At 29.0% G+C, this 12,178-nt stretch overlaps 1 protein-coding gene across 3 annotated transcripts; it reads left to right on the plus strand.

Moving 5' to 3' along the window:
• The first annotated feature begins 3,715 nt into the window (after window positions 1–3,715).
• LOC120771081 (vacuolar protein sorting-associated protein 35) lies at window positions 3,716–9,849 on the plus strand. 3 transcript variants are annotated; one of them, XM_040098903.1, is made up of 11 exons: window positions 3,716–3,899; window positions 4,253–4,463; window positions 5,979–6,168; window positions 6,258–6,991; window positions 7,056–7,142; window positions 7,213–7,361; window positions 7,481–7,834; window positions 7,900–8,463; window positions 8,536–8,611; window positions 8,680–8,787; window positions 8,855–9,849. In XM_040098903.1, the coding sequence occupies exons 2-11, from the start codon at window positions 4,386–4,388 to the stop codon at window positions 9,014–9,016; spliced, it is 2,502 nt and encodes an 833-aa protein (XP_039954837.1). In that variant the 5' UTR covers window positions 3,716–3,899; window positions 4,253–4,385; the 3' UTR covers window positions 9,017–9,849. The 3 variants fall into 3 exon arrangements, with proteins under 3 accessions (XP_039954837.1, XP_039954838.1, XP_039954839.1); XM_040098904.1 differs by having other exon boundaries at window positions 7,216–7,361; XM_040098905.1 differs by lacking the exon at window positions 4,253–4,463.
• Window positions 9,850–12,178: the final 2,329 nt, after the last annotated feature.

Raw genomic sequence — 12,178 nt, forward strand, 5'->3', positions numbered from 1 at the left:
CAATTATACATTTTAATACTTTTGTGTTTTTTCATAATTTTTAATACAAATTTATTTTATATTTTGTTTTAATATTAATATTGCATTGTAAATAGAAATATTTCTGTTAAACTTGTGATTAGTTTTTAATATTTTTTATCTAATTTAACATTTTTCTTAATTTATAATTTTTCACAAAAAAATTGCATTTAAAAAAATATATTTTTAAATAATAAAATTGAATGAATTATAAATATAAATATAATTTTCTGGCATTTATTTTTTAAAAATTTGTTTGCTTTTAAAAATATGTAATAATTACATAATCGTTTAGATTTTCCTTATATTTTCTAGAAATAATTCTCTTAAACCTGTGGTTAGATTTTTGTTTTATTTTTTATCTATTTTCTAATTTTTTAATGTAATATTTTTCACAAAAAATTTCATTAAAAAAAATATATTTTTAAATAATAAAATTGATTTTGAATTGAAAGAATTTCAAAAATTTAATTTTCTGGCAATATTCTTGTATTTTTTGAGAATTTTTTCGCTGAAAGCTTGAAAATGTGTAATTAATTTAATATTTTTTTAAAGAAAATTAATTATAGTTTTGTTGTATATATTTGTTATTTTTAAATATAAAAGTTATTTATTTATTTTTTTCTAATGTTAGTATTATTTAATATTATATTTTTTTTAGTAATATATATTTAAATACTAAACATTATTTATTTATTTATTTTGTTCTATAATTTTTATATTATTTAATATTATATTTTTTAGAATTATTTCTATTAAACTGATAACTTTTAATTATTTTTTCGCTCATTTCATTATATCATTTTACTTAATTTAATATTAAAAAATTATTTTATTATTAATTATTTATAATTTAAACTTGTTACTAAATATATTTTATATTATAATAATATTCCTTAAAAAAAAATTTATAACAAATATTTTTGTATTTTTTGGCAATTTTTCATTGAAAATAAGAAGTAGAAAAATTATTTATTTATTTATTGACAAATTTACGGATACAAAAGTGGTGTCGGTTAATAATTATTTGCTGAAAAACATTATTATTTTTTTTAAATATTATTTTTACATTTAATAGTATTATTTTTATGCTAAGCTTTAGGATAGTATTTCTAATTTTATTATTTTTGCTGCCAACTCATTTTATTATTTTATTCAAATATAAATAAATAAAATATATTCTTAAATAATAATATTACTTTGAAATTGAAATAATTTATGATAAACATATTGAGATAATACTTTTTTAATATTTTTGTATTGTTTGATATTTTTTCAATGAAATTTTTTAATTATCTTGTATTGTTTGATTCATTTTCATTGAAAATTTAAAAATATGAAAATAATTTATTTATTTATTACAGTTATCACTATTCGTATTTTATTTTTACGATTTTTTATACATATAAACCTGAAGTCAATTTTGAAAATTTAATCATCTAATTTTATAATTATTTTTAATATATTATTTTATGAAAATAATTCTTTTCTTTGAAATTTCGAACATTTTTATAGATATTATTTAAATTATTTTGTATATATTTTATTTTCAGAAGATATTATTTATACACACATATGTAAATATATATGAATAAATTATATTTATAATTAATTACATTGCTTTAAAATTGAAAGAATTTATAAACGCAGTTCCAAAATCGGTAGAAGGAATAATTAAAAAGTTGCGCAAGTCATATAAATTAAATGAAAAATAAATAAAAAATATTAAACATTTTTTCATATGAAACGATAATATGGTTTCTTGTTGGCGATATTTCTTTACAAAATATAAGTTACTGTTTACATTAAAATTAAATTTACAAAAAAATTAAGTATTCCAAATTTAGTAACAAAGCGAATAAGTTAATCAAGAATTGGTATTAAACTTTAATAAAACGTATAATCGATTAACCACACATATATACGCAAATACATACACAAACATTGACATTAATTAAAAAAAAATTAAATAAATAGCAAATATTTTATACGTATTTAATTAAAAACTTGTTTACTCAAAAAAACAGAAGAAAAAATAGTAATTTAAATGGAAAAATCAAAAATTATTTTAATAATTCCGGTGTTAAGCTCTAAATGTTTTCGCATAATAAGTAAATGTACCGTAATAAAAAATAATAATATATAAATTCGACTAACGGTAATTGAATTGCACATTTTTGTACCCATATTAGCCCTGGCCCACGATGTTGGACGTAACTAGCAAACCACTTTATTAACATTATACATTAGTGAGTGATAAACTTAATTTACAAAAACAAAAAATATAAAATACAAAATAAAAAACAAAACTTGAATAAAATCAAATATGCTGCACAATGGAATTAAAATATTAAACAATCGATTATGTCAGGTCGGCACTGAAACTCCGAATTGCGCAACACAAACGACTTGAATCATGCTGAAATTTGAAATTGAAAAAACTATTGCGATTTACCGATCCTGTGCCACGCAAATTGCATAATCGATTCGTTAGAGGAATATATACGCTCTTCACAAAGAGTAGAACATTAATTAAAAATATTAAAAGAAAAAAATTAGAACAACTCGACGTTTTTTGTATTTGTGTGTGTCCAATTAAATCGTAATCGAGCAAATAAAATAAAAGTAAAGTGGAATGATTTCACATTTTTTCATGCATAATAAAACGCATAAGTATTTACATTCATATACATACATACATATATAAATTTAGTAAAAAAAAGTTAAGAAAATAAAATTTATATTTACACAGAAATACATACGTATGTATAATTGTCGTTCCAGAAACAAAACATTTTTCAACTAACGGTGTTTACTAAATATATAAAGGTATTTAAATACATAACAGACTCGCATTATTTGTACAGAATGAAAATGTAAGAAGTTAAATGTTTAGCAAATTGAGTGAAGCGCAAAGATATTTCGAGTATTGAAGGTATTGTAGCACAAAAAAATGGAAGTAATTTATAACGGTAAACTGAAAACTGTAGCATACATATTTTTGCGATTCTTACTGAGAATATATAGCTAGTTTGATTGGTTAGAACTAGAAGCAAAGAAATGAAATGTAAATTGTTAAATGAATACATACTTATGTATATCAATGTATTTATTATTTAAATTTAATTGAAAATAAAAATCCATAACCACATTATTTTTTCTAAGTAAAATCGTGAAAATAAACTTCAAAAATTAAGAGCAAGATAGTTTTAATAAATAAAGGAGGATTATGGTAAGTAAAACTTTTATATATATAATATTATTCAACAAAAAAAAAATAAACTATTTTCTACAAAATTAATGTGGTAATTCAAAAATTACCACACGTAGAGTACTTGAACGGTAATTGAAAAAAGTGGTAGAAATCACTCCTAGATGTCGCGCTGAAGTTCTCATAAGCAGGAATATACATATAATATATATATTATACGTTCTCTGTATACAGCTAGATAGAGCTACGACAGCACCACTAAGTAATAAAATGTCAAATCAACTTAAAAGAACATAAACTAAATAATAATGAAGTCTGTCAAATACTCAAACCTGCGTTAAATAAAGCAACATTTAAAATAAAATGTTAAAAACTACAATTTGTTTACCATAAAAGCAACTCTGTTATCGTCAATTTGACATTTTACGCCTTCTGTACATTGACAACACGAATTACTGTAAAAACAACAAAACATTCGTCAGCAAAGTGAAATGTCAAAGCTAGTGAAAATCGGAAAGGAAAAATTCATTGGTGCTGCAGAAAATTTTGTAATTAATTATAAATAGTTAAATAAATTACAATCAAGTGTTTAAAACTTTTAAATAGGCAATATTAATAAGGCTATACGCTTCAACATTTCATAAACACACACGGAGGCGAATATATTATGGTAAGTGAGCAGCGTTGGCCGTAAGCAGCTTCGCTTCCAATTGAAAGGCGGCGGAGGTTGAGGCAATTAAAATGTTATGAAAAAGGCAGTGATACGGAAGTTGCCTTTGCTTAAAAAGTAAAAACTAAAGAAAAGTGTATAAATGTGCGGTGTGAATGCATTAAACGAAGTGCCGAAAGTATTGTTAAAGCATTTCTAAAAGGTGTTAACCAACACCCACCTGCACTTAATAAGATTTTTCGTACATACATACATGTAGAGTACTGATTAGAACGTTTTAGCTAAATCTATTTAGAAAGACCAATCTAAATTGACCCTAAATACAAAAGCATTATATGTTTTCTCCTCAAAAGTTTACAATTCTTCAACACATTTGCGAATTATCACATATAACGGAAAACGTTGCATTCACAAACTAAATATCCCATAAACACACATATCCAGTAAGACAATTTTACGACCACAACTGGCACAACGGCGGTCGGCATGTATCCATGGAATTCAACTTCTTACAGCCCAAGTGGCGGTGGTGGCGTCAGTGGCCGCAGTGGCGAACGCCGCATGGTAAATGATACAAATGCAAAAGCACACATACATATATCTTATAAAGTAAACTGCAAAAGTAGCAACACTTATTGGCTAACTCGTATACACCCACTTTCAGCAAACCCCTACCATACTCCTAACACCTTCTCATCCGCAATACAAACCTTTACTTATATGTTTCATAATATAACTGTCTTGTGGGTTTTGTATATGTTGCCTTGTGCGCTGAAGAAGTAATTTCATCTTTGTACAACTCAGCAGTGGGTTTATGTTTGCAATAATTTTGTGTTTGTGTTCCTCTGGTTTATTGTTTGGGATATCGTTATGCTGAATAATGTACTGACTTAAGAGCCGTTGATGAGTGTCAAATTAAATGCATTGCCTTATCTTGGCTTTTACCGATTACAGTGGATTTCTTACATGCTGCTGCGTAAACAAAATCTCTCAGTATAAATTATATACATTTTTACGTGTTTCATAACCCTTCAATTAATTTACATTGCCATATAATTGGGCAGATATACTACATTTACCATAAATACGGAAAAGATTCTCTATCAATGCTTTGAATACAACCAATGTTCTTATTTAAGTTTTTATTCATTGTTCCACATTATTTTTTATTCGTTTCTTTTATTTACTACTTTCTATAAAATTGATACACACCCCCTACAAAATGCGAATTCTTTCAAATATTCATTAAAAAGAATCCAGTTTCCAAATACAACGAAAATGCTACCATACATTTGTATTCACCGCCCCCAAGTCAATGCAGCCATATATATTAATAATACTAAATTTCATTTCTATTCTCATTTTCTATTAAAATTTACTTTTAACTCACTTGTTTCTATAAAAACTATGACTCTTTTTCTTTTCAAAAATTATTTTAATAAATTTGAGTATTATTTTCCTCAGATCCCACCACTTTAACCGCAATAAGCGTGCTTATCATTGGCGTCTTGTTATTTAACTTTTATATGTTTGTAAATTTTGTGTACATTTAAATGTTGGGTAATACATACATACGTACATTTATTCATTCATTTATTGTATTTGTATTTATTGTGGGTATGGAAAGAAATTCACAAGTAAATTTGTGCTTGTGCATTTTTTTACATTTGTACTAATTGGTGTTGCCGTTCTATTCGTCGCCGTTGTCAAATTGCGCTTCTACATATGGACTCCGGGTCCATATCAACATTTGCTATTTAGGAACTTATACTTGTGTGTGTGTGTTTATATGTAGCGCGTCTTTATTAAAAATAAATTTATGCGATATGCATACGTATTTATGTATGTATTTACATATATATATATGTAAATGTATGTGGGGCTCTTTCGTTCGTTGTTGACTCTTGTTCAATTGATATCAAGACGCAAATCATAATTGAAATAAGAATGCAACTACGCTAAACAATGTTGTAGAATATGGCAACGCGACTTGCGTCTTTATACCTGCATTTACATTCTGTCGCTCATATTAATACGCACACTATTTAATATTTCCCATAAATAAATACAACCTTCCAGACCATGCCGAGTGGTTTAGACGATCAAGAGAAGCTGCTAGCTGAAGCTATTGGCACAGCGCGAAAGCAGGCATTTCAAATGAATCACTTCTTGGACAAGGATCGCATTTTGGATGCACTCAAATGTGCCAGCACAATGTTAAGCGAATTGCGCACATCAATGCTATCGCCGAAGAGCTACTACGAGTTATGTGAGTATGCCGTGCACTTACTACAAAAAATGTTACTAAATGTAAATTGTATTTAAAAATAAAAATAATGTTATCCATTGCTACCCTAGATATGGCCATCACAGATGAGCTCTGTCACTTGGAATTGTATTTGAGCGAGAAGAGCAATAAGGAGACAGATTTCTACGAACTTGTGCAGTACTCTCATACGATTGTGCCGCGTCTATATCTGCTCATAACCGTTGGTATTGTGTACATCAAAAAGGATTCAACGTTAAAACGCAGCATACTCAAAGATTTGGTGGAAATGTGTCGTGGTGTGCAACATCCTTTACGTGGTCTATTCTTGCGTAACTATCTGTTGCAATGCACACGCAATATACTGCCAGATGTGTTGATGGCTGAAAATGAACACGAAGGCAATATATTAGATGCCATCGAATTCGTTTTGACCAATTTTGCAGAGATGAATAAATTGTGGGTGCGTATGCAACATCAGGGGCACTCCAGCGAAAAGTCGCGACGTGAGAAGGAACGTGAAGAGCTAAAGATATTAGTGGGCACCAATTTGGTACGTCTATCACAACTGGAATCTGCCACATTGGCACACTATCAACGTTCCATATTACCTGGTATTTTGGAGCAAGTTGTCAGTTGTCGTGACGCCATTGCGCAAGAGTACCTCATGGAGTGTATTATACAAGTGTTCCCCGATGAATTTCATCTGCAAACGTTAGATCCGTTCCTGAAATCATGCGCACAGTTGGAAACTGGTGTGAATGTTAAAAATATTATAATATCATTAATTGATCGCTTGGCTGCGTACAACCAGAGAAGTGGCAAGGTTTGTTTGTGCACATTATTGAGAAAAATGAATGTACATTAAGTTTTTTTAATTTCCTTTACAGACCAGCGGCACAGATATCGAGTCTATTATACCAGCCGAGGTGGAGTTATTCGAAGTGTTCAGCATTCAAGTGGCAAACATTGTGCAGGTATGCATTTAGTTTCTCTATATCTATACTACATAAGGAATTGTTAAACCTTTTGTGCACTTTTTTTCAGAAGCGCATCGACATGCCGCTGGAGGATACGATATCTCTGCAGATTGCATTGCTGAGTTTGGCGCAGAAAGTCTATCCAGAACGCATTGATTATGTGGATAAAGTGCTCGGCACTACCACACAAATTTTGGAAAGCCTTGAAATGAACAAGTTAGTTGCATTTATTAAGAAATTTCATATTTATATATGCGTATATATATATATATTATATATATATACATATACATACATATTCTTGCTAATTTTAATATTTTTTTCCAAACTTGCAGTATTTCACATTTTCTCTCGGTGAATCAAGAGTTGTCGCGCCTCCTACGCATTTGCATCGATTTCTACAACAACGCATTGACTGTTATACAACTGAAGAATTTCACACCCTTGTTAGATAAGTTCGACTATATTTCACGAAAGTCATTGGCACTCTATTTGGTTATGAATATACTCGAGTTTGAAACGCTTATACCCACAGCTGAACAAGCTGAACATGTACTGACTATAATCGCGCCGCTGATTAAAGATGAAGAAGCGCCTTTGGGACCGGATGGTAAACCCGTGTCTCCACCTGCCAACGGTAATAATGTCGATCCTGAGGAATTCGGCGAAGAGCAAGGCATTGTTGCACGGTAAATTTTCGATATTTATTATTTCAAGCATATAAATTGTAACCCATTACTGTTTTTGCGCACAGTTTCATACACTACATGAAGGCCGATGAGCCCGACATGCAATACAAAATCCTACAAACGGCACGCAAGCATCTGGGTGCCGGTGGCTCACAACGTATTAAACACGTGCTACCGCCACTGATCTTCGCCGCCTACCAATTGGCCTACAAATATCGTGCTATTTCGGAAGAGGATGAAAATTGGGATAAGAAATGTCAGAAGATACTACAATACTGCCACAGCACAATTGCGGCGATAGCAAAAGCCGATATGGCTGATTTAGCTTTGCGCTTGTACCTGCAAGGTGCGCTGGTTATCGATGAAATCGGCTATTCGAATCACGAGACAGTGGCTTATGAGTTCATGACGCAAGCATTCTCCCTCTACGAAGATGAAATATCCGATTCGAAAGCGCAGCTGGCCGCCATCATGTTAATCATGTCCACATTTGAGCAAATGTCATGTTTCAGCGAGGAGAATGCCGAGCCGTTACGCACGAATTGTGCGCTGGCCGCTTCCAAATTGCTGAAGAAGCCCGATCAGTGCCGCGGTGTGGTGGCGTGCGCCGCACTCTTCTGGAGTGGCAAGTAAGTGCAAAAATGAAGTTAAAACAACAAATAAATATGCTTGGTACTAAATTACTTTCATTTGCTTTGCAGGAAAAACGCTAGCGAAATGCGTGATGAGAAGCGCACGCTCGAGTGCTTGAAGAAGGGCGCACGCATAATTGCGCATGTGAGTAAAAGCCATAAAAACTGCATTTTTGTATAGAAAACATCATTTAATTGTGTGCAATTTTTCAGTGCTTGGACGTTGGCGTACAAGTGCAGCTATATGTCGAATTGCTAAATCACTATCTCTTCTACTTTGAGCGTGGCAATTCACTAATCACCGTGGCAATGTTGAATCAGGTGCGTAAAGTATATGAAATAAGCATGTTTACTTGATATTACACTTGCTTATCGATTTTTTCTACAGCTCATCGCTAAAATCAATGAAGATCTACCGAATCTGGAGCCCACTGAGGAGACGAAACAAATCGAAATGCATTACAAGAATACCTTAGCGCATATTAAGAGTCGCTTGGAGTCGAACGATGCCGGTTTGGAGGTTTCATTTGCTGGCATATCCATCAATTAGTGAAAATCATTTACTTTTAAAATTACTTAAAGCGCTTTGTGTTGTTGTACAGCTTGCGTTCGCACTATACATATTTTAATTTGAATTATCTTTATACGCATATTCATAAAGATTGAGTGAAAGTATCAATTACGTATATACATACATATAAAATATGAAGCACCAGCCCACACGCACCTCTCGAACAATACGTAAACCCCGGTTAGACTAAATATAACTTTTTTTGTGTAATTTGTTTAATTAATCTGTCTACTTTTGCTGCTTATTATACAAAGTTTTATACACTCTACAAAGAGTCCTGAAAGCAAGATATTATTATGATCAATTAACATTAATCTCGTTGTATGAAAATATTGCAGCTGCAGCTGGTTGTTTCCCATATCAAATTGAATCAAATTCCATTTATTGTAAACTTATTGGAAGACTATTTTTATTATTATTAATACTACTATTATAATTATTGTATTGATAAACTGTTATGTTGCTGTCTTGATTATCGTTAAAATGACGCCCATTTATTTTCAATTTCTATAAACATCTGTCTGTTTCATATCCGACATTGCTTATTATCTTTTCAACGCCACAAGCCTAGGCTATGTTTTGTTTAAAAAGCAGAAAAACAAAATTCTTGAAATCATTATGTTTTAATTAGTATTAATACTATTGAAAAAACGCAAGCAATGGACATACAAAATAAGAATACTGGACAAAATGCGATAAATGTTATGCAAAAGCAGAGCAACAATACTTTTTGGTTAGCAAGCGTGCTGAAAGCGCGCACCAACTACCCATTATGTCAATATGACTTAAAAAAACTAAAAAACAAAAAAAAAGAGATATATATAAAGTAGATACACTGAAATTAGTGTTAAAAAGAGATATTTGCTGATTATGATAAATTCTTAGTAATGGAAAAATAAATATTGAGATAAAAAAGTTTTAGAAAAAAATGTATTTGTTTGAATTTTCTCCGCTTGTCTGGTATCAAATTGGTAAGTAAACGCAATTTTCTTAAAATTTGAATTAATTTTTTTTATTAATTTTGTTTTATTAAATTTCTTTAATTACATTTTTTATTTAATTTTTTTTTTAATTTAATTTTTTTTATTTACAATTTTTTTATATAATTTTTTCGGTTGTTGAAATTTTTAATAATTAATAAATAAAATTATTACAAACAATACGAAAATCACGTTAAATTTACTTAAACACTTTTCCTAAACTTTTCACGCAAATGGTGCGCAATTTAATCGCCCTCACTGTAGCCGTGTGAAAAATTTAGCGCTTTCATGTTAACTTCACAAAACACCAGGCGCGCAACATGCACATGCAAGCTGCCAAATTTTTCTTACTTCTTACACCCACTCATTCACTTACACAAATATTGCCTCTCATGCACCTGTGCAACTACACTCAGCTGTACACCAATCAGAGCACAGCTTATGGCGTCACTGCTCACAAGCCGCTCAAGCGTTCATACAAGTGACAGCAGTGTTTGTGTGCATAGCAGCACATGGCACTTGGATTCTTGTTGCTGTTGCTTACTCGTGCATGCTGTTCGCTTGGTGTTTTGTGAGCCTTGCGGTTGCAGACAAATTTTTGAATTTCGTGTGCGCAAGTACACTGTGGAAAATTAATATGCTGATTCATTTTAAATTTGGTATAAATAGAAATTTTTAAGAGAAATAATAATTTTATAACTTCTGTATGGCAATTTAGTTTTGTTAGCATGGTTTAAAAATATCAAAATTTTATATGAACAATAAATGTTTTAGTTATTAAATAGAAAATAGTGGAAAAGCTAAAAATAATTTTTCTTCGTTTTCATAAAACCATTTTAATTTAAGTAAATATTAAAAATATATTTTTTTTATTAAATTGCTTTGCTATTAATGCGAAAAAAATTATTATTGCTAATAAAAATATATTATTAATAACAAAAATATTTTATTAATATAAAAATATATTTATTTTTATGATTATTTTTGTTAAGGGTCACATCTAGTGTGAAAAAACTACTGTTCGATCTCGAAATGGATCATGCTTATTCCTGTATTCTTATCTATTCGAACTCTGAAAAAATATTAATTTTTGAATAATTTATATAAAAATCTTGCCTTGAATTTTCCAGTGGTTGCTCTTCTATTAAACCAATTAACTCAAAATCACCAAAAAATAAAGTAAAGCTCCGAAATTTTCTTATCAAGTGAGTTCTTTATTTATATTAAATACTCGTCGATTTCTTTTTATTATTTTATTAATACATTGGCTTGCATTTACAATGAGTACCTTTGTACACACTATTTTATACGAAATACACAAATATTTGAAAATATACACATATATGCATTTTTATTAAAGTATAGTGTGGCGTTTAAAATTAAAAATTAAAATTAACTTAAATATTAATTAATTGCAAAATTATTAAATAAATCATTATAATTAAAATTACAATAATTTCCCAAAAGTTGCTAAGCAGTAAATTTTTGAAAAAATAATAAAAAATACTTAATGCAATATGTAATTATAATTAAACAATTGCTAAGTGCTTTAAAACTACATACATACATAAAGATTACGCAGTTATTGGCAGTGGACGTTGACCACTTTTTTGACAATTGGTGTTTGGTGTTTTTTATTCATTTATGCAGTGTTCGTTTGCGTAGATTTTTGGTCTCAAAAAGTTACCGGGCAGTTTAATTATAAATAAATATTAAAGAGAAATTTAATAATTAGAAAAAAAAAAAATAAAAATAAAAATACAGAAGATAAAAAATAAAAAAGTTGAAGTAAAAGAAAAAAAAAATAAAATAAAAAAAAAAATAAAAAATAGAAAATGAAAAAAAAATTTAAAAAAATTCCGATCTCTAAGAATAAAAATAAATTAAAATGTAAAAATATTAAAAAACATTAAATACAAAAAGTAAAAAAAAATGTAAAACAAATTTTATATGTATTCTTGTATAAAAAGATATATAGTACATACATATATTAAAATTACAAAAACTACAAAAAAAAAATGCAAACAAATAAAATTTAATTTTTTACATAAACAAAAAATATTTAAATTACTTAAACAAAAATATATACGAACAGTCGAAGCTAAAAATTGAACATATAAAAATGTGTGAAGCGAGCTCTCAAAAATAAAATTAAAAGAAA

This window comes from Bactrocera tryoni, chromosome 3 (assembly GCF_016617805.1).
Source record: "Bactrocera tryoni isolate S06 chromosome 3, CSIRO_BtryS06_freeze2, whole genome shotgun sequence".
Lineage (NCBI taxonomy): Eukaryota > Metazoa > Arthropoda > Insecta > Diptera > Tephritidae > Bactrocera > Bactrocera tryoni.

Excerpts from the sequence above, each read along its gene's own strand:
- LOC120771081 (XM_040098903.1), top strand. The coding sequence starts at position 4,386 with ATGTATCCATGGAATTCAACTTCTTACAGCCCAAGTGGCGGTGGTGGC. Across the intron at positions 7,362-7,480 it reads GAAAGCCTTGAAATGAACAA|TATTTCACATTTTCTCTCGG; the intron begins GTTAGTTGCATT and ends CCAAACTTGCAG. Across the intron at positions 7,835-7,899 it reads GAGCAAGGCATTGTTGCACG|TTTCATACACTACATGAAGG; the intron begins GTAAATTTTCGA and ends TTTTGCGCACAG.